At 37.4% G+C, this 23735-nt stretch overlaps 1 protein-coding gene across 5 annotated transcripts in view; it reads left to right on the plus strand.

Annotated features, from left to right (window-relative positions):
• Positions 1-23735, plus strand: part of RARA (retinoic acid receptor alpha) — a 248084-nt gene that overhangs the window by 156451 nt on the left and 67898 nt on the right. Inside the window, exons 1-2 of one of the 5 annotated variants that reach the window (XM_039353971.1) lie at positions 12598-13063; positions 14128-14334. The exons of 3 other annotated variants lie outside the window; for them this stretch is intronic. In XM_039353971.1, coding sequence (XP_039209905.1) covers positions 13015-13063; positions 14128-14334 — 256 coding nt within the window. In that variant the 5' untranslated portion in view covers positions 12598-13014. Of the gene's footprint in view, positions 1-12597; positions 13064-14127; positions 14335-23735 lie in introns of those variants that run through there. One more of the 5 variants, XM_039353976.1, reaches the window with a different exon arrangement.

Consider the following 23735-nt stretch of genomic DNA (forward strand, 5'->3'; position numbering starts at 1 on the left):
GAAGGGTTCTTGCTATCTGAAGATTATGTGGCAAATTGTGAATTACATACTGCATGAGATTTCTGAATTAGCTAGACCAGGGGTAGGCAACCTTGGCTCTTTTATGACTCGTGGACTTCAGCTCCCCAGAATTCCTAAGCCTGAGCTAGGCCTATAACAAAACTAGAAACTTGGAATTCTGCAGAGTTTTTCCTTTGGATGGGTGCACATCTATTGGTGACAGCAGATTTGGCCTGCAACAACTAATCTCAAGTCCTGATTCAAGAGGGTCCTTCTGAGCAGCACTAATATTGTAGTTACTTGATAGATGCATGATTCAGACAATTGCACTACTAACTTAATAACTATAGTGATTCACATAAAAAGTATGACAAGAAAGGTCGTAAAATGAGATAAAATTCACTTAACAACTGTCTTGCTTAGCAATAGAAATGTTGGGCTCAGTTGTGGTTGTAAGTCAAGGACCATCTGTATGAAGTATCTTTTGGCTTGTTATATCTCACCTTATGATATGTGCTCAATACACAAAAAGAATTTAATTTACTCAAAAAGTATTTTCTTTTGAATCTTAAAGACTGAAAATGCTATATGTGCTTAGCTGGAGCTCAAGGTGCATCAGATTTTAAAATTATTTACATTGATTGTGTTAATACAATCTGCTAAAGTTTAAACGCAGGTTAAAACATCACTGGTTTACTTTTTATTTATTTAATTGTTTATTTACTATTTATTTACTGTATGGCATATCATACATCGACTAGCAATATAAATTAACGTTTCAACTAGATTAATAGAACCCAATATAATATCAATGTTAAAAGGGTCTATGTTCAAATACCAATGTCTAGGCCAGGGGTAGGCAACCTTGGCTCTTTTATGACTCGTGGACTTCAATTCCCAGAATTCCTGAGCCAGCCATAAAAGAGCCAAGGTTGCCTACATCTGGTTTAGGCCATTTAACCATTGAAGTACAGCATCATTTATATTAAAAAAAAAATCAGATGACCGGTATATGCCCTCAGATTACAGCTGGTTACAATGTGACCTACAGTTTGACATGGGTCACACCAAGGGGAGAATACTATGCCCCATTATACAGAGAGTTCCGGCAGACACCATATCAGGTACAAATCCTATTCAGGCTTATAAATTGTTGATGTGGTAGTTCAAAGCTTGACACCTTTTTTGTGGGGTCTTTTATATGTCTTCCTATGTCTGGGTGTTCAGTGACCCATTTGGCTTTCCATAAGGAATCAATGTTAAAGTTGTTGGGAGATGATATGCAAGTGCCGGTGAGGGCTTCCTGGATTTGAATTTTCCTGCTGATAAATGAGGAAGGTCAGCATGCACCGGTAGGAGTGAGTTGTTCATAGTTTTTTTGTATTTTCTCACTAGTGCATCTTGCCTTCATAAAGCTGGTGGTGCTATATGGCTCAGAACAGGAAGCCAACAAGTTGGAGTGGTTGTAATACATGCGTTCATAATCCTTATGTGTCATTGAGTCCAGCTTACTAGTATGGCAGCTGTTAGGAGCACAGTATTCTGCTGTGGAGTAGACCAACTTTAGGCTGATCGCCTGAGGGTGGCAGCTGAAGCTCCCCATTTAGTTTCACATAATTTCTAGAGTATGTTGTTCCTAGTATCGATGTTTGCCACCATATTCTATAGGTGTGTCTTGTAGGGGGGAAGTCCAGTCCAATGTTAATCCAAGGTATTATAATCTTATTGGATTATAGGGGAGTAAATTGCTGTTTAAGTAGATCTTTGGGGGTTCATATGCTAGTTTGTTATTAAGGTGGAAGTACGTAATTACTCTTTTGCTGGTGCTAGGAGTAAGCCTCCAGTCAGTGAAGAATTTTCTCAAGTTTTTAAGATCTTTGGACAGGAGCCTGTCAGCCATCTCCATATGTTTTTCTTGTACTGCTGTGGCCAAATCATCAGCGTATCCAAATTTGCGTCCCATTATTGCCAGTATATCTGATATATATAACTTGAATAGCCTTGTGGAAAGCCACTGTTTAATCTTCTAAACTTACTTATATCCCCTTTTATTATCTGAAAGGACTATCATTCAGCAATTGCCGGCAGCCAGACTACTCTGTAGACTTTCCTGGCTTTCAAAATACATAGCAACGAAAACAAAAACATTACTGGTATATTCACATGATATGTTATCTCTTCTCAATAAGACCTAGTTCTTATAATTATGCTAAGGCGATGGGTAGCTTCCTGTAGCCCCCTGCATAACAAATTACTCATCCTGTTTTAGTGTTGTCTGTAGCATGTTCTGTGAATCTCTTTAGCCACTATTATGGAAAGGCTTTGTGTTTCGATCTTCTAAATTAATTTTAAGAGTCAGCTTTGAAATTGAGAAGATAGAAGTGTTGTGTGTCCTCTCTTTCTCTTTGATCACACAATGTTCCCCCAGTATCATTTTTATATTTATACTGTTTTGTCTTTTAATAAATTCTCCATTTCATTTTTCTCTCCTTACAGATTGGCCTGTAAACATGCATTCAGAGAGCTTAGCATTTTAAGATACTTAGGGAGAAATAGCATTTTAGGAGTGAGTATACGGATATTGAAATGGAATCCACAAGCATTTTTGAGGGGATTTCAAAATTGGATAGATATGGTATACACTATGTTTTGTGTTTTAAATAGGAATTGTGCATTAAAAGAGATTATGGAATCATAGTTCAATATTTCTGGAGGGCATCAAAGCTGGAATGGGAATAAATCACTAACTTCTCTCTGAGTGAACACAGTACAATTAAGTTGTTTTGTAAATTGAACTTCGACTGATTCTGGCATTCTTTGCATCAGTAAAATCAATACTAATTTTTAGACAGGGTACAATGTAAAGCATGCCTGTATTCCATTTTAAATTCATTGTTAAAAGTAATCACATACGTATACACTTTCACACATGAGAGAGGCTGAAAGGTGGATTTCATATCATTCATTGAACAGTCTTGTGATGCATAAATATTTGTTGCGAATAAAGTCTCCTTGCATGCAAATAGTTCTGCTTTCATGTACAGATCTCACCAGGAATTTTGGGAGTTGTAATCCTAACAAATCTGCAGGATATCAGTTGAAGGGTGAATTACACAACTTGCCACATCAACCATTTCTCATGATTGGTGAACAAAATCTGTTTGTAGAGGCTGAGTGCCCAGTGGAGTAAGAGGGATAAAGAGGATTGTTAAAGATGAAGTAGAACTGCCTGAATGAGGCCTGGTTCTCTCTCTTTCTCTCTCTCTATATATGTATATATATATATATACACACCATAAAGCGAAGAAAGAACTTTCCAGAATTAAAAAAAAAACAACCCCTGTAAAACAAACTTAACAGGTAAGGAGAAATTAGCCCATCTTCTTTCTTGAAAATGCTGGTTTGTAATTGAAGGGGTTTATTCCTTAAATTTCCAGCATTTTCAAGGCTTCAGAGTACTTTTAGATAGAGAAGGAATTTTTATAATGCTGCTCAAAATTGGCCCTGGAGTTGTCAATTATGGGCAGCCTTGCCTTATACTTACTAGATATAAATTACTAAAAACCTGCCCCTCTGCTTTTGCTGAATCAGTAGAAAGCAAAACAGGAATAGTTAAGAGTGCTTAAGTTAATATGTGTTTTGTGATCTTTCTTATATGTGCTTTGAATTTTTGTTGTTTTTTTATACCTGTTTAAAAGGAAGGTAGCCACAACTATACACATTCCCTGAGCAAGTCCCCATAGATTTAGAATATTTATCCCCATTCTTCTACTCTGATGACAGAATGTATCCACAGATAACATTTTTGTAGATTCACTTAATCTCATACAAGCCATGCAGTTGCACATAAATACAAATAAAACATACAAGATTATCACATACAAATAGTACTCGACTTACAACAGTTCATTTAGTGACCATTCAAAGTTATAGCAGCACTGGAAAAAGGGACTTATGACTGTTTTTCATACTTATGAGCATTGCAGCACCCCCCATGGTCACATGATCAAAATTCAGATGCTTGGCCACTGACTCACATTTATGATGGTTGCAGGGTCTGGGGGTCATGGCAATCGCCTTTTGATAAGCAGAATCAATGGGGAAGCCAGATTGACTTAAGGACTGTACTAACTTAACAACTGCAGTAACAATTGTGGCAAAAGAGGTTGTAAAACAGGGAAAACTCACTTAACAAATGTCTCGCTTATCAACATAAATTTGGGGCTCAATTGTAGTTGTAAGTTGGGGACAACTTGTATACTATTAACCGTATATGTTATATGACCAAAATATCTGGGAACACTAGAAATGGCAGCTAAAATGTATTTTCAAATGAGGAGTTGATATTGATATTGATTTATTCTTGAAGAAATTACTCTGCCTTAAATAACCAAAGGAATTGCATAGTAATCTAATTTCACTTAATCTAACTAATTTACTTTTTTTATTAGAACCTGGAGCTCTACCAAGTATTGTCTGAAGTACAATAATGATTTAGGCCAGTGGTTCTCAACCTTTTTAATGCCGCGACCCCAACCAGTCGTAAGTCGAGGACTACCCAACCGGTCGTAAGTCGAGGACTACCCAACCGGTCGTAAGTCGAGGACTTTCCCTGCCCGGGAGCACTGCACATGTGTGGTGCCGCCCCCTGCGCCGGCCGAGGCATAGCTGGCAAGCGGCAGAGACGGCGCAGGCCAACCACTGGCTGGGCCACCAGCTGGCCCAGCCCAAGGGAGGTAAGGCACCCGCTGGGCCCCATGCATGCCAGCAACCCTGCCTGCGCCCGCCGGCCTCCCACCTCCCACCCCTGGCCCTCTTTTACTTACATTTTTAGTAGTTGCTCAGCAGGGAGGGGTGGAAACTTTCAGACAGCTCGCCTTTGCTGCAGACAACTTGCAGCACCGTTTGCAGAATGGGACTCTTGGCGGGCTCAGCAGGGTAGAGACAGCCTGGACAATTCCTATTGGCTTTTGAAAGCCAATAGAATTAGACTCTATTCAAGAGAGTCTATTCTATTGACTTTCAAAAGCCAATAGAATAAAAGGGAGTAGCATAGCTAAGGAAAAGGGGGAAAAAATGGCGGACTGCGTTGTTTGGCGACCCCCTTGAAATGGTCATTCGACTCCAAATGGGGTCGCGACCCACAGGTTGAGAACCGCTGATTTAGGCAGAGAAAGACATGTAATAAACCTTAAGGAACATAGGAATATATAAAGCATAGGAATATATTAAAGTATTAGAAGCAAATTCACATATTTTTCCATATGAAAATCCATTCTTCCTGAAAAGCCCTGCTATATCTTTTTCTCTCTGTTTTGGTGCGTCCGCAGACAAACATTTTTCAGCAACTTGTTTGGAACTTTTGGTTGTGGCAGCAACTAACTACACTTGGGTGATCTGGAAAAATTAAGTAGGTTTGGACTTGACTGCTATTTGGATGGGGAGCAATCAGGAAATCCTTAGGGATTTCGTATATTGTTTCCAAGGAAATGCATGGATATGTCCAAGCATTCACTAGGAATTGAACTGAATTTGAAGGATCTAAGAAAATTAGGAAGCCATGATTTTAGCAGGATATTTTTTTTTAATTTTTATTTATTCCTTTTTCACTATACAACAAAAAATAAAAATGAAAAGTGAAAAATACGTTTTTTCCACTTAACAGAACTGTGTTATACATCTCATATATATTGTATATTATTTACTGGTAGGCCCCAAGCTTCCTTTCTGATTCAGGATATGATCTAGCTATAATTTTTTTTAATTCCATTAATTTTGGTGGGAAAATTAAATAGGAATTTTATTTAAATTAAATAAAATTAAATAAAATTGTTCTACTAGCAAGATCAGCAGTTTCTCAGACTTTTTTGTATTTTCCTCCTCCAACATAATCTCCTTTTCTAAATATCAATTGTATTCACTCTTCTTTTTTAAAATTTTTTAAATTTTTTAAATTTTCCTTATTATATGTTTCAGTCTTTACCTGTTTTCTTTTATTCTTGTTTTAGTTGCTCTTTCCCCTTCTTTTTTTCTTTTACTTTTCCTTCTGTTCCTTCCTTGTCTTATGTTGCTTTTTTCTTATGCATATCTTCTTTTTCTCCTCCTATATTTAATCTTTCTTTTGGTCCCTGATTTATGCTCTATTTTCTTTCTTATGCTTTTTTCTTTCTTTGTATGTTTCCCCCTTTCTCTTTCATGCCAGTCTTTTACTAAAGGAGTCAAAACAGACATTTGTCATGTTCCCTACAGGAAATTTGGGGGTTTTTTGTTGAAAATCTGCTGGTTAAGCAGAGTCTCTGACTTTCTATTATTATTTAAACAGGCCCCACTGAGCTTTTTCTGTTGAATGCAAGCAGCATATACATGCACATAAGCTGAATTTTTCTGTTCAGGTTGGGGGTCAGATTTAAAAACTCAATCTTTAAAAATTAATAATTTCAGTTGTATCAAATCTGGTTAATGCTATAGAAATGCTTATACAGGTTTAATATTATACATATGCTGATGTCATATTGGGAAGGAGTTATCAAAGAAGTTATTCTCCTAGGTTTTGCATTACAATTATATTAACCCTTTGGTTTTTCTGGTCAGCTGTATTTTTTTTTCTTTGATAGATTTTGTTTTCTTTTTAGTTTTAAAATCTAAGCTGCCCAACTCACTGTGGAGTCACTATATAGAGTCAAAGTTGGAATAGTAAAATAAAGTTAGGAATCCTCCCAGATATACTGTATGGTAACTAACATAACTCATACAGTATTTTTAATCCTTTCAAAACATATAAATTTAAATATTGGAATCCCAGGTGTGGACATTTAAAGTCAATAAAAGGTTTTTTTGGGTGGGCCAGAAAATGAACTTGCTAAACTGGATATTCTTCTTTATTGAAGGCCCTGCATTATGTTGCATGTATCAGCATAAAACTAATTATTCCATGATCAATTTGTGCTGAAAATGAAGAAATGGAAGTATTTTGATTCTCTACCATTAAGGTTTAAGCTAATGACTTTTTTATGAGCAATAAGAACCTTTATAAACATACTGGTATAATAGATTTCTAAATCATATTGTAATATTGTGTATATTATCATTATTTTCATTAATGTAAATCAAGCTGATTAGACTCAGCCATCACATTTAGTATTGGATTTAATCATGTATTACAATTTTGTGTATTTCATAAAATGTGTTATTTGTTGTTATAACTTCAATATTTTTAAAAATGAGGATAAACTATGCTTGCTTCTTTTTCGTTTCAGCTACATAAAATTTGAACAGCTAAAGTATTCATTACACATGTTCATTAACTTTGAATGCTTTCTCTCTCTCTCTCTCTCTCTCTCTCTCTCTCTCTCTCTCTCTCTCTCTGTGTGTGTGTGTGTGTGTGTGTGTTGTGTATGCTTTGCACATGGAGGCAAAGGGATGTAATTCATGGTCCCAAACCTTATCACATTTTGAATGATATTTTTTAAAAGTATGGGATAACAAGACTTTTGAAGGTTTGAAAAGGCCTCTGTTTATCTGTTACTGTTTTAACCAGAATGAGCATTGTCCTGTGAAAGAAAGAAAAAAGGCATTTTTTCAGTGATCTTTCCCATATACAACTCCCACATATTATAATGTTTATGTATCTTGTGCAAGAATTTCTTTTTTAGGAGGGAGAAGAGAATGGGGGTACGTGCGTGTTGTTTCTGAATGTTCTTAGGAAAAATCTGAAGCCTTGGGGGCCTTGGAAGGCACACTTATGTTGGATTAATATATGTTTATAGGATTGTCATAAGAACACTTTCACACTATATCAAACAGTTTGACACAAAGCTCTTAGGAGTTTCCTTATCAGATGAAGAATTATTGCTATTTTTTTTTCTCTGTGTTTGGATTTTAGAGTTCTTTTTATTTCTCAATACTAACTTTTTTTTTGAAAGTAAGACAGAAGTGCTTGTCTGTTTCAGGTTTCTGTTGTTGTGACTTCTGGCAGAGTTTAACTTATAGGAAAATATGGTTTGAGCATTTCGCTGTTTGAAAACTCATCCTTTCTTTCAAGACTCTGTTCCTCAGTGCATAAGATTTGTTTTCCTCTGTCCCATGATCCTTGATAGAACTTGGCATTTAACAAATATGGAAGGCCTTGATATTAATATTATAAGTATTGCACAAATTAAATATTGCATCTGACATTATCCATTGCCTAGAAATGTAGACTTAGTGTTTTAGAAAAGATGTTGGGTGGACTTCACATAAACTTGCTGGATGATTAATTTGATTCTGGTGATATACATGCACTATGGCAAGCATTCTGTCTTTTCTGATACATGGACATCTGGAGAAAATTTGTTTCAATATATGCAAAGAAGAGCATAAAAAAATCTTATTTTGAGAAAACCAGACTTATCTACCTAAACAGGTAAATTCTGCATAACAGTCCAGCATGCACTAGTATTTGCATTACATGGGCTTTGTGATTGTATCTATGAGTCTGTGCATCTTTCTGTGGGTTTGTGGGAAATTATAATATTTATTGCAGATACGGAAGATTGAACATTACTTAAAATGAGGGGTGGAGATTGAGAATTAATTGTAGGGAATGTTTGATGAATTACTGTAGATAACTATCTCTGAAAAGCTTCCTATGGTGATGCTATAAATTCTTCAAGAGCTAAGGATAACATTTCACATTAGAAATGAACTGCCTCATGAGTCAAGTTGACTAAGCAGTCTGGGGCAAGGAGAAATGCAAAAATGATTGTCTTCACTGCATAGTTTTAACTTGTGAATTATCTGTTTGGCAGTCAGTGTAAATGTTGAACATGGTTTTTTTTTGGAGTTCTCTTTTGATTGGGGAAATCAATATTGAAATAGAGATAGCATTTTAACAGATGTTTTGCCTCATGTTCCAACAAGGTTCTTGCAGGGCAAGTATGGGTTGCTTTGCAATATTGTGGTCTCTGTTGAATTTGAATGGGGGAAGGAACTTCTTCGGTTAGTGTTGGAGTTTTTTGGGGAAGTATCAATTGATTGGTGGTTAGTAAGAATGGTACCAAGTCTATTTTGATTATCCCTCATCAGTCTGTTGGGCATGGTTTAAATCAGGCATTTGACTAGATGATAAATTGTATCTTGCTCCATTGATCCAATGATAGTTCCTTTGTTGGAGTGGTAGAATTCAAGATGAACTCTTTTTCAGTATTAATCTTCCTAAGCCCAAAGAAGCCCAGTTAAAAGTCTTTGCAACAAATCTGGGCTATTGTTATCCCTCCAAATTCTTGTAAATATTGACTGTGCCTGATGTATACTTACTCTGTCTTGAAAAAGCTTAATTATGTGGTCACAATTCTGCAAGCCCCATTCTCTCTCTGAGAAGCCATTCTAGTTTCTTGTGTTCAATCATTATTCCATACTGTAAAAGTTACACAAATAATTCAAATAGAACAGATCTTTCTTGAAGAATTTATGCCAGTAATACCTGGAATATAAATCCATGAGCAGTATGTTATCTGAATTCCAAGACAACAAATTTGAATTGTTCAGTTTAAAAAATTTAATTTGTATAACTTGTTTGGTTCCTCTTGGGCAAGATAGAAGCATTGAATTCCTGACTCCCAAACATCTTAGTAGTCTTCATGTGGCTTCATCAGATATTATTTAGAATGTAATGTTTCAATTTTAAGAAGCATATTTTTCTTTTTTAAAAAAAAACCCAAAATCTAGAGAACTATTACATGGAGTTGAATATGTGACAGTTATCCTTGCCCTACAAAGGGCTCATATCTGTAGTCCTGGACTGCAAATGGTGTTGGCTTGCAGATTTCATCATCATAACTAATCTTAGTCCAAGTGTTTTATATATAGTTTAGCACTAAACTGCAAAATGTTGCTTTAGAGCAGACATGTCAAACTTGCGATGTCACGTGACGTTGTGTGACATATCCGAACTTTTTCCCCATTACCGACAATGGGGTGGGTGCGGTTTCCTCATGACGCGTCCGGCCCACGGGCCGGCAGTTTGATACCCCTGCTTTAAAGAGTTAGCATAATTTCCCATTCATGTATACAGAATGTGGCTCAGTGGGTCTGAATCAGTGCAAGGCTGCTTCCTTGATTTATGTGATTAAAAACTTGCTCTGAAGAGATTTAGGGGGTTTTCTTTATCACTGTTGCTCCTCCTCTTTTTAATTAATACTCTCTATTGTGAAAATTTCAGCCTCCTTCATGCAATTTTTGTAAATCAAATCTTTAAGAGAAAAGCACATCTTATTGAAAGAAAAGAACAGTGGAAGTAATGGTGAGATACAGAAACTCCTGTATGAGGAAAGGCTAAAGCTTTTGGGATTTTTAATTTGAAGTGAAAGTGGTACAGAGTCTGTTGCTATCAGCTGCAGTGATGTAAAATTAACGTGGTTATAAAACAAGACTGAGCAAATTTGCGGAAGTTTGGGCTATCATTGGGTAAGTAGTCTTAATAATAATGATGATGATGATGATGATGATAAAGGGAGGGGAAGGGACCTTGGAGGTCATCTAGTCCAACCCCCTACTCAGGCAGGAAACCCTATACCATTTCGGACAAATGGCTGTCTTCTTAAAAACTTCCAGTGTTGGCACATTCACTGCTTCTGGAGGCAGGTTGTTCCACTGGTTAATTGTTCTAACTGTCAGGAAGTTTCTCCTTAGTTCTAGGTTGCTTCTCTCCTTGATCAGTTTCCATCCGTTGCTTCTTGTCCTGCCTTCAGGCATTTTGGAGAATAGCTTGACTCCCTCTTCTTTGTGACAACCCCTGAGATATTGGGACACTGCTATCATGTCCCCCCTCATCCTTCTCTTCGTTAAACTAGACATACCCAATTCCAGCAACCGTTCCTTATATGTTTTAGCCTCCAGGCCCCTAATCATCTTTGTTGCTCTTCTCTGTACTCTTTTTAGAGTCTCAACATCTTTTTTGGTGGTGACCAAAACTGGATGCAGTATTCCAAGTGTGGCCTTACCAAGGCATTGTAAAGTGGTATTAACACTTCATGTGATCTTGATTCTATCCCTCTGTTAATGTAGCCTAGCACTGTGTTGGCTTTTTTGGCAGCTGCAGCACACTGCTAGCTCATATTTAAATGATTGTCCACTAGGATTCCGAGATCCCTCTCACAGTTACTACTATTGAGCAAGGTACTCCCTATACTATATCTGTACATTTGGCTTTTCTTGCCTAAATGTAGAACCTTACTTTTTTCACCATTAAATTTCATTTTGTTATTATTTTGAGAATCAAATGCAATACAGGTAATCCTCAATTTACAACAATTTGTTTAGTGACTGCTCAATCTTACAATAGTACTGAAAAAAGTGTCATTTTCCACCCTTAATGACCATTGCAGCATCCCCATGGTCACAGGATCAAAATTCAGACACTTGGCAACTGGCTCATATTTATGACAGTTGCAGTGTCTTGGGGTCATGTGATCCCCTTTTGCAACGTTCTGACAAGCAAACTCAATGGGGAAGACAGATTCACTTTACAACCACGTGACTAACTTAACGACTGCAAGAATTTGCTTAACAATTGTAGCAAGAGAGTTCATAAAATGGGACAAAATTCACTTAACAAATGTCTGGCTTAGTAACAGAAATTTGAGGGTCAATTGTGGTCGTAAGTCAAAAACGATCTGTATCTCTTAATACCAACTACTAGGGAGTTAACAGTGGAAGAAGGCTATTGCAAACTTCTTGAATGCATCTGGTTGGTCACCTTGGAATACAGAATTCTGGACAAGATTAGCCACTGGTGTTCTCCAGTAAGCTCTTAATGTTCTTATCTATCTGGTGCATGCTTGTTGTAACAAAGCCTACCATTTTATTCACTGCAAGTGCTGTGCTCATTTTGAACTCATGATATTATTTGGATAATTACGTGTCTAGAATGGAAGGTTGCAAACTGGCAGTTTGGAGATTGTACAAAGACTGAATATCCCTTTTGATGAGGAGATTGTACAAAGACTGAATATCCCTTTTGATGACTAAATATTGCTGAAAGCATGTTACAGCTATTCAGTAGACAGATCTATTGTGAGATTTAACATTTCAATTGACCATTCAAGATCTTTAAAGAAAAAATAAATGATTTTAGCGTGTTAATACCCTTTGCTTTAAAGGCAACACAGTACATACAATTGCAGAATAAATATATGTAATACAGTAGAAACAAATTTAAAAATTTGTAACCCCTGTTAGTAAGGCTCCATCAATTAAACATCATGTGTTCTCTCTCTCTCTCTCTCTCTCTCTCTCTCTCTCTCTCTCTCTCTCTCTCTCTCTCTCTCTCCCTCTCCCTCTCCCTCTCCCTCTCCCTCTCTCCACCCCCCCCCCATGTCTTTACTCCTTGTGTGTTTGTGTGTGTATGTCCTTACTGCTCAGCTACTCTTCTTTTTCTTAAATATATGAACAGCTTACCAGCTTCCTGAATAGACAAAACACCTCTTAATCTGTTTGTGGTAGGTCTGCTTTTGGCTCAGTGGTGTGGCTGCCGCATGCTGGTGGCTGCCCTGGCAGGCGAGGAGGAGGAGGAGGAGGAGGAGGAGGAGGTGGTGGTGGTGATGGGGAGCGCCCCTGTGATGTCACTGGGAAGGAGAGGGCCTGTGAGTGGGTCATTTGGAGGTGAAGCTTTTTGTGAGGAGAGTTCAGGCGGAGTTCAGCTGCATAACATTACGCAAATAGGGATGGCTGAAGGAGCAGCAGAAACCTCCGATTTGGAGACGGGGTGATGCAGGCAAAACAGGCGGCCCTGGCCAATTCCTTGCAACAAAAAAGAGGGGAGGGGTCTGCTTGCTTTTTTTCCTTGCAGAACTCCAGGGATGGAGAATACACACGATGATGAGATGTCTGCAGTTTTTTAGCTACAGACAGCTGCTGGAGAGGCACTTTTTTTTTTAACGCCAGTCCTTTTTCTCTCCTCCCTTCCATTCCTCCTCCCCTTCCTTTATTTCATTCATTCATTTCTCTCTGTTTCCTTCTTCCCTCCTCCCCCAGCCTATGCTTTTCCACATTTGGTTGGGGCTGCGCAAGACACAGCACGCAGCAGGTAAGGAAAGAGTTAAGCCGGTTGAGAGCCGACTTTTTGAGTGGAGGAAAGATTTTGTGCTGCCTTTAATCTATCAGTCCTATACATCTCACACACACACACACACACAAAACACATGCGCGTGTGCTCTCTCCCTCCCTCCCCCCCCCACACCTCCCTTTTTCCCAGGGAGAGAAAAACCAAGCGGCTGGAGAAAAATCCTTCTGCATCCAAGGCAATTCAAGGGTTTCAGGCCTCTGGCATCTTCCCAAGCATTGAGAACCTGACATTTGTATAATTCCATTATTTTTCTCCCTCCCTTTCCCTCCTCTTTATGCGGTGGGATAGAGATGCAATTTTAAAACATGTAAATATAATCCATGATTGCCTGCAGTTATCTGAAAGATAAGAAAACAACTCTTGAATTCTAGCAGGAAGTCTTATTTTTGTATGCATGTGTGTTTGAAACTTTTTCTTCCATTTTTTTTTCTGAAAAGAGTTTCTGCAAAGAATCCCTCTCCCTTCCCTCCTTTCCTCTTGTTAGTTTGGGGGAAGGAAGCATGGAAATGAATGGTGGAAATGTGTCCAAAATGCTATCTAATACCAGGGAGCTACTTCTATAAAGAATTTTACTCTTTGGAAGGCAGAACGGCTTGGATTCTATTATTTTTGTAGAAGTAAAAATACCAATTTTTATTTTCTAAAAAAATATTTGTTTGGATTTATGAATCTATCTTGATTGTGAAGCATACTTCAGGCTAACTTGCTAGCCTAATTTTCAAGGGATGCTTTTGGAATAGAAGATTGGGGAGTTGAATATTGTCCTTTGGATGTTTTTTTTTAAAACTTCTGTGACCAACCTGGTCTGTTTGGTGGATTCCCCAGCTGCTTTTGGATTCCCTAAATACCTCTCCACCAGGGATCAAGGGGGTGGGGGAGTGTAAGCAAGCAAGCAAGAGCAGCGCAGAAAACAGAAAACAACCAGTCAACTTCCCCTCAGCTCTGTGAATTCAGTATCATTATAGAATTTTGCTCTTTCATCACCAAAGTTCTGTTCTGATTGCCTCATTCCCGTTCCACACTAGATCCCAACCCCTCTTACCCCTTGTTCTGCTTGGAGAAGATGTACGAAAGTGTGGAGGTAGCTGGTTTAAACAGCAGCCCTAACTCCTTCTTCATGATGGATTTTTACAACCAGAACCGTGCATGCTTGATCCAGGACAAAGGAGCTGTGAACCCCAATCCCTACAGCACCCCTGTTCGTAACCAGCACTGGAACAGTTCCAACCACTGTACGTATAATGTGATCCTCTGGGACCTGACCGTGTTAAGTTGACACCCCGTTGCCCTGTTTCGTTATTCCCAGCTTTTAAGGTGACCTTATTAAGAAAGATAGAGAGCTATACAATGGTGCAGACATTTGCAGTATGGGAATCTGTCATCCATGGAATTTGAAATCCTTGGTTGGTTTATGGCAAGTGAAAACCTATTCTGTTGTATTATAGGATAATTGAGTGGGTGGAGGTGAGGATGAAGGATTGAGAATGTATTGCTTTTGTAGTGCTTGGATACTGCTTTTACAAAGGTATGCATATTGAGATCTTGCTTTCCTTCTCCTTTCCCCCTTTCCCCCATCTTCCCATGGTAGAGGTCTTCCCAATATACTTTTCTCCTTAAATGCATCACATCCTAACCTCTTGTTTTAATCTGTGAGAAGTATTGAATTCTGCTTTGGTTATTGGATGTTTTTTTCATTTTATGAAAAGCCGCAGAAAGCAGAATGAATCCATTAAAAAATAGAAATCCATATTAGAGCAAGAGTATTATGGTATTTAAAATAATTTTGCATGAATCAGGCATTTCTTTCTAATTCTTGTGAAACTTTATGTTATCATCACCCCAGATTGAAATATAGTCCTCCACATTTGCGTGGAGGAAAACTCTCTCTGTTCTTCACATATACATTTTAGTACTTTTTTTCTCTTCTTTGTGCCTTTCTAACTTCACAGTTTTAGATATCTAGTTCCACAACCTGTTTAATTTGTTCCTTCTGTTGTTAAGCCATGTTTTTTAGGTAATACTTGAAACTTAAATTTGTAAAGGGTGTGTGTGTGTGTGTGTGTGTGTGTGTGTGTTTGAAAAATATGAACCAGTTTTACTGAAGAAAATATAAGAAAGACTTGTGCCAGATAAGCTTCTCTCTCATCTTTTTTCCATCTTGGTGATCTGATAAGATCTCTGACAAAATCCAATTAACTAAAGAGTACACCACGTCTTTAATCTTTCTATATATACATATGTGAATTGCCTCTAGGTAGATGAATAAGCAAGTGGAAAAAGGAAAGTAGTATTTTGGGAAATAATCAAAAGTTGGGTGTAGTCCTTCAGGATCTTTGTCAGAATATATATATTTTTTAATATTGCACCCCATTGTAATTTTTCCTCTACCACGAACATTCCTTAAAATCATACATCTTTCTACCGAAAATATGTGAATGTACTTTTCTCCCTAGCTTAAATATTTTCTTTAAAAGTAAATATTATTGTTTTAGTCCCTTCCCTAATATCTATCCCAGATTCTTCCTGGAATATACAGACTAATGTGCTATGATTTGGATTTTAATTGTATATATTTCCTTCTCTCTCTCATTTTTTTTCTTTGTTCTTTCCTAGAGAGATATAGGCTTGTTCGTTTTGAAATTAATTTATTTCCAAAAGGGTAGACATGGGTGGGAACAGGGACAGGGAATAATCTGTGAAGCATAATTTGACTCTGACTTGGGAAGCAGCATTGAGGGTGGAGCTTGCAGCAATTAAAAAAAAATACTACTTAGATAAATTGTTTTGGACCTAACAATAAACTTTCTCTTTCTCAAAGTTCAGAGAAATCAGCATTTCACAGATATAATGTTATGCCTTTTGGAATAATTGTTGCATAAAGTGTTAGTTTGATTTGCTAATAACCTTTAACACCTGTTTTATTCTTCAGTAGGAAGATTTAAATCAAGGAATAAATATAAGTTTGGATTCTTCATTTGCAACTTCCCTCTAGTACCTAACACCTTTGTTTTCATGGACCCTATCAGACTATAGGTCCACTTTGTCTTTTCCTAATAATAAAAGTTTCTGAGATTCCAAAACATTTAATATATTTTAATTTAGAGGCAATTGTACAGTCAACAGAATTGAGCCATGCCAGCTCAGCCTAGAGATGAAAAGGTACTGTGTTTAATGCTTCCCTAAGGGATGTTATTCTATCTGCAGAAAATCAACATGTCAGGGAGAGTTGAGTTCTAGTATAATTTTCCTAATAAGCTATTTTCTATGTGCAGAAAAGGATTCTATTTAATCTTTCTTACTGATCAACACACAGCTGTCTTCCTGCAGTGAACAATCCAGGGCAAGTTTGACAAGTTGGTAATGCTCATTGTTTGAATCTGTTCCAGGCAGTCCATACAGTTATATACAGTGGTGGGATTCAGCCAGTTCGCACCACTTCAGCAGAACCAGTAGCTAATTTTTTGTTGCCCAGGCTCAGAATGGACTTTCGGAAGCGGCATCCACACAGAGAACTGGTTGTTCACATATTTATATATAACACATATTTGTTATATATAAAGCCAGACTGTGCAATCTCCATTTTGCAAAAGTAAGACTTGAAAATACAAACTTATCTAAGACCACCCAGTGAGTCCATGTCTCACAGGAACTTTGAATGAGGGAAATCTCAGTTATAAGAGTGATCCCTAGGAATCATAGGTTAAAGCTAGACAGATCTACCTTAATAAACACTGTGAATACTGTTATTTCTATTTATACCTTTGATCATATGCCAATCATCTCTGGTAAAACAAGAATAACTTGAATATAAGATTTTAGTGAAGCCAGTGACATAAAGAAATGGTAATAACAAACTCCTTGGTGTATTATCTCTGCAAAAAAAATTCCTTTGGCAAAATAAAAATTTGCATTGGGTCTTACACAACAGATATGGATGAGTCTCTGATATTGTAGTAATAACTCTGCTCAACCATTGTTAGCAACAGCACTCTGTAGTAAACTTCTTGCAGGCCTGACTATTTAGTACCAACAGCCATTCTTTCAAGTGAGAAAGCTAGTATTACAGAGCATCTTATGAACTGAATGCTGGAACAAAAAGGTAGAATATACATCTCCATGCAATTCAACAGGTTCATAAGAGCCCTAGTGGCACTTCCTCTGCCCCACAATTACTTATCTGCTTATGCTATAGTTGAGTTCATATTGAATCACAGGGACAAGAATGTAGCTATATTTGAAAACACGTTAGATAACAGACTCATTAACAAGGTTGCTAGGAGGATAAAATGAATAATCCCCTGTGAGCCACCCAGAAGACTTTGGTAGGAAGAAAGCATACAATTGTAAAAAAAATCATTTTGCTGTAATCTCTTCTCTTTCTAACACTCTGTTTGTGTGTCATGTAGGTGGAATTTGGACAAAGCTAGGATACAATTGCCCCAAATCCACTAGTGCAGTGGTTCTCAACCTGTGGGTCGGGACCCCATTTGGGGTCGAACGACCATTTCACGGGGGTCGCCAAACAACACAGTCCGCCATTTTTTCCTCTTTTCCTTAGCTGTGCTACTCCCTTTTATTCTATTGGCTTTTGAAAGCCAATAGAATAGACTGTCTTGAATAGAGTCTAATTCTATTGGCTTTCAAAAGCCAATAGGAATTGTCCAGGCTGTCTCCGCCCTGCTGAGCCCGCCAAAAGTCCCATTCTGCAAACTGTGCTGCACCAGTCGAGTAGTCCTCGACTTACGACCATTGAGTAGTCCTCGACTTACGACTGGTTGGGGGTCGCGGCATTAAAAAGGTTGAGAACCACTGCACTAGTGATTCTAGAGTTGAGGTTAATCCTGAATCTTGGTTCCTTGACGATTCCAATAGTTTAATTTATTGCTAACTCTTTTTTTTAACCACAGATGATCAATCTAATCATGGTGCCTTCCCTAAAGTTTATGTATTTATTTAAGATAGATTTCTGTTAAATAGTTTATATATCTATGTCTTTTATCACAGTATAGATAAAGCTAATAAACATTTTTAAAAGGCCCTTCTTATTTTAAAAGGCTTAGCCTTTTGGTTCTCAGATAGAGGCGTCCCATACCCATGTTTTCCCCAAAATAAGACCAGGGCCTTATATTAATTTTGCTCCAAAAGACACATTAGGGCTTATTTTCCAATTAGGTCTTATTTTCAGGGAAATATGAAATATGTCTGTCTGGATGATGATCTTAATTGGGGCTTATTTTGGGGGTAGGGCTTATATTACGAACATCCCGAAAATTTATGCTAGGGCTTATTTTCCAGTTGGGTCCTATTTTAGGGGAAATACATTAGAAGAGTCACTATGTTCAAGGCTTTCATAAAACATTTAAATTTCCCTTCGTTTTAGCTACCATTCTGGACAGGTTAGGTTGTAGCATATGTGGCTCCATTGATCATGAAGAATTAATTAACACACTCGTATAAAGAATCTTCAGGCATTAACATTGAAATATACAAGATTATAAAGAATGTTAAAATAGAGAAGCATATGCTTATTCAAGAACCTATAGCTAAGAAGGCATGCCCTCAAGCAGTTTGAAATGCCATTAAATAAATCCTTACAATCAAATACAGAAACTGACTTGCTCAAACATAGGCTCCTTTCAGCCTCACAGTTCAGTATTCACATGTATGCAGTTCATGGTGTGACCACATGTGAGGAAAGCTATCTGACCACAGCATGTGAGCTATATTTATAAAATATTTTAATTTTTGTATTGTTTTATTTATTTTTTTTAAAAAAATGTTCACTGCCCAGAATCACTTGGTAAGATGGGTGGCCATATAAAACAAATAAACAAACAAACAAATCATATTGTTTCATGTGGAAGAAAGGCAGAGGAGTAAAGATTTGTGAGGCACAATACATGACTGCTATTATTAATATTTTAAATTATTTAATAGCTTTTCTCTTCTTTTCCCGTGTTTCTTCAAGTAGCAAAATAACATCAAATTAAAAATCAACAACTCTTGCTCTCCAAAGGGGATTGTCCGTATTTTTTATACAACTAGGATTAATAGATGTTGAAGAAAATACTATAAAAAAAACCTGCCGTAGAGATTCCCTTTGGCCTGTAATCTGCAAGTGAGCTCGTTAGATCTTTAAGAGCTGTTTTTATTGGATCTTCTTTTTTTTACTTCACCCATTTTTGAAAAAAAACATCTCTCCTAAATGCTTGACATCCCCTCACTGTCTACATTGGATTGGCTGGGGAATTCTCCTTCAGCCCCACTTTTTTTCTCTGGCAGTCAGATTTGTTTGCTTTGCTTGGCTCCTGGTATTTTGTTCCCCTCCTGTGAATAGACACTATCGAATAAAACAAGAGAGTTGCCCCCTGGGATAGCTGCTTTGCTAGTTTTCACCCAGGTTCCACTCCTTGTCACCCCTATGTATGTGTTCCTGCAGTTTTAAAGGAAAGCAAAATAAAACAGAACAACCCCTTCTTCAAATCTGTACCGTTGTAAGTAAATGCATATGGATGCATAAATATGTTTATAGCTCAAGGATGGCTATATAGAGCACCAGTTGTATTTTTTCTGTGTATGGAGGGGGAGGGAATATTTGATATTTGTCTTTCTTCCATTCTCCACTTGATTTAAGTGTTTCCCATGAGAAAATCGGGGTGGGAAAGAAAGAAACCCCATATTTGGCTGCTATCTTTGTGGAATTTGCATTCTTTTTTTTCCTTGGTAATTTTCATCTCTGTCTTTGAAGAACTGGCTGGGAGGGATGGGCAGGCAGCAGGAGGGAGTTGCAGAACCGGAAGTCAGGGATGTCTGCAGAGGGGTTATTTATAGCTGAAGCTGGCTTTCTTGATGCTTTGCATGGCGCAGAAGGGAAATCTCTACCAGTTCCGTAAGGCTCACTAGGGAAATCCTTTTGGCACAGATTTAAGTGGGAAAAGGAACCCTACATCATCAGAAAAGATGGTGAAGTTTTATCACAAACTCTGTAGGACTTTCTTTCTTTTTCTTTTTTCTTCATGGGACAACTTCATATTTTTTTAAAGATCCAGTTAACACTACGTATTTGCTAGTCTATTGCTGCATTTCTGGATTCAAACGTATTTTGTATGTTCTCCTGTACATCCATTATGCTTTATGTTTGTGTACTGTACAAACACAATTATATCAATTTATTATGCATTATATTGTGCGCTAATCATACTTCAGCCTTAAACATCAGAATTTAGCAAATAAAACAAACTACTTCGCAGTGAATATTGTAAAATCTGCTTTCTTTTGTTTTAAATTTGGATTTTTCCTATAAGAACAATAGGGATGGAGAATGTGCAAGTAATAGGAACAATGGCTATTAAGTATATAGATAATCAAAGTTCATACTTCTAATTGTAGGAAGTTTATTCTAACCCCAATCGTGATCTTTTGGTTACAACATTTCCAAGGAATAAAATTTGTTTATGTTATAATATATCCAAAAACTAAAACAGGAAATTATTTGGAGGAAGAAATTTTGTTTGCTTTTACAGGAAGTCAAGTTAAGGGCAGTTTCAGAGCCCAGATGTTTTAACCTTTGTAGACCTTTTATAGAGACATAAAATGGATTTATGACAACCTAGGTAATATTTAAGAATCTTTTCAGACTTAGGCTTGACTTGCCTTTATCTCTATAAAGATATTGCATTGAAAACTTTCTTTGCCGAGACAGCATTCAGCAGTTACAGAGTAGGACTAAAGTTAATTTGTATGTTTTAGAAGCCTTCTCCAGCTAGCATTCATTAAAAATATAAGCAAAAATTCTATGTTCAGATCAAGAAGACAAGATAAAATTATAAAAACTGTAATACGCAGTGAAAATGAACAGGAACACATAGGTTTAGAATTTTAGGGGAATATGACAGAATACTGCGTACTATTTTATTCATATTTAATAGAAGACGCTTTAATTTCTGCAGCTATAAAAATATATACCTTTCTTTATTGATTATTAAAATAAATGTACCATGATAAAAATTTTGCAAACAAAAATTGCAGTGGCTATTAAATCCTTTCTTTTAGCAAATTTGACTTCTGCCTGAGTTCATATTTTTAACAGAATTGATGAAATATAACCAGAATAAAAGGTCCAATATGAAGAGTATAACTTTGTTTTAAAACAAGAAACAGTTTCAGGAGAATTTCTTAATTGATGTATGGAAACAATTACCTTTCAGTTTTTTTACATAACTGTAAACATTTATTTTTTAAACCATAAAATGCTATATATAATTCCTGAAGGATAATTATATTAATAATATGTTGATAGTTATAATTGTTCTAATAGACATTAATTCAGTCTTGAAGATATAATTGTCAAAAACATGTGATGATAAATGAGAACAGAAAGCAATCAAAGCTATTAAGATTCTGAGAAGTAATAAAACACTAGGGTTTTGCTTTATGTCAGGATATTAAAATATATTAAAGATTTCTGAAAATTAGGCAGAAAATTAGCTGTTAGCTGATTTTGCTTAAAATGAATTATGATATTGAGCACATGGTAAAATATGATGTTTGTAGATTTAGGGCAAATGTTTGATTCATAAATATCATAATTCTTAATTGCATTGTGGCTCAGTTTAGTTTGCATATAAGAATACACACTGATCTTAATCAGGCTTCTTAATGTGCAAGAAACCAGGCTACATATAACATTAAGTATGAGCCAACAGTGTGTTGCAGGGGCCAAAAAAGCCAACACAGTGCTAGGCTGCATCAGTAAAGGGATAGTATTAAGATCACATGAAGTGTTAGTACCGCTTTAACAGAATAATAAAGTAAGAGTTGGAAGGGACCTTGGAAGTCTTCTAATCCAACCCTGTGCTCAAGCCAGAAACCCTATACCATTTTAGACAAATGGCTGTCCAGTCTCTTTTTAAAAGCCTGCAGTGATGGAGCTTCTGAAGGCAAGACATTTCACTGGTTTATTGTTCTTACTGTCAGGAAATGTATTCTTAGTTCTAGATTGCTTCTCTCCTTGCCTTCTGGTGCTTTGGAAGATAGACTGACTCCCTTTTCTTTGTGGCATCCCCTCATATATTGGAAAACTGCTATCATGTCATCCCTAGTCCTTCTTTTCACTAGATTAGATTCACTAGACAATTCCGACAACTGTTTTTCATATGTTATAGCCTCCAGCCTCCTAATCATCTTTGTTGCTCTTCTCTGCACTCTTTCTGGATCTCAACATCTTTTTATATTATGGTGACAAAAACTGGATACTGTATTTCAAAAGTGATCTTACTAAGGACTTATAAAGTTGTACTAACACTTTATGTGATGTTGATTATATCCCTCTGTTAATATAGTCTAGGATTACATTGGCTTTTTTGGCAGCTGCAGTACACTGCTGGTTTTATACTGAAGTGTTAAGACCACACTTGGACTACTGCATCCAGTTTTGGTCACCATATTCAAAAAAAGATGTTGAGACTAGAAAGAATGCAGAGAAGGGCAACAAAGATGATAGGGGACTGGAGGCTAAACCATACAATGAACAGTTGCAAGACCTGGAAATATCTAGTCTAACAGCAAGAAGAACTAAGGGTGACATGATTGCATTCTTTCAATATTTGAGACACTATCACAGAGAGGAAAGGGACAATTTAAAAGCACCTTAGAACAAGACAAGAAATTGCAGATGAAATTCAACTTAGAATTAAAGAAAATTTCCTGTCAGTGAAAAAAATTAATCAGTGGAATGGCTTGCCTTCAAAACTTGTGGGTGTCACTGGAAGCTTTTAAGACAGTGGTTCTCAACCTGTGGGTCGGGACCCCAAACAACGCAGTCCGCCATTTTTTTCCCTCTTTTCCTTAGCTGTGGTACTCTCTTTTATTCTATTGGCTTTTGAAAGCCAATAGAATAGACTCTCTCAAAGAGTCTAATTCTATTGGCTTTCAAAAGCCAATAGGAATTGTCCAGGCTGTCTCTGCCCTGCTGAGCCCGCCAAAAGTCTCATTCTGCAAACGGTGCTGCACCAGTTGAGTAGTCCTCGACTTACGACCGGTTGAGTAGTCCTCGACTTACGACCGGTTGGGGGTCGCGGCATTAAAAAGGTTGAGAACTACTGTTTTAAGAAGAGATTGGACAGCTATTTGTCCAGAATGATATAGGGTCAGGTAGAGTCCACTGGATGGGTTCCATGACAGCCTTCCCGCCCGACAGACTAGGTCAACACCCTTCCCTTGGGTGTGACTCCAGTTTTGACTTAGTCTCGTAGCCCGTTAGCAGCAGAAAAATTAGCTCCGCAGATAGTCAGAAAGCTCTAATTTTACCTTAATTTAGTAGTCATCTGAATTTCTCAGTGAGCACAGGAGACGATCCGGTTATTAACTTGGAGCGCCAAGCTGGTCCGTTTGAACCTCGTGGTGAACGTATCTGTGCAGATCGCACAGAGAGACGGCCCCCTTTAAAGCCTTGCTCCGTTTTTGTTAAACAAACAAACAAACAAACAAACAGCTGAGACGCACGGCTCCCGCGGCCCCCCAGAGCGACTGGCAGGTCCGCGGATCACCGTTTTTCTATCAGACAGGGATCCTTACAGGCCTCCTCGTTAGGAAAGAGCTTTTTCCCCTCAGCGGCAGCGCGAAGGGCCCGTGA

This window comes from Crotalus tigris, unplaced genomic scaffold, assembly GCF_016545835.1.
Source record: "Crotalus tigris isolate CLP2741 ecotype Arizona unplaced genomic scaffold, ASM1654583v1 scf7180000018544.1747854, whole genome shotgun sequence".
Taxonomy (NCBI): Eukaryota; Metazoa; Chordata; class Lepidosauria; order Squamata; family Viperidae; genus Crotalus; species Crotalus tigris.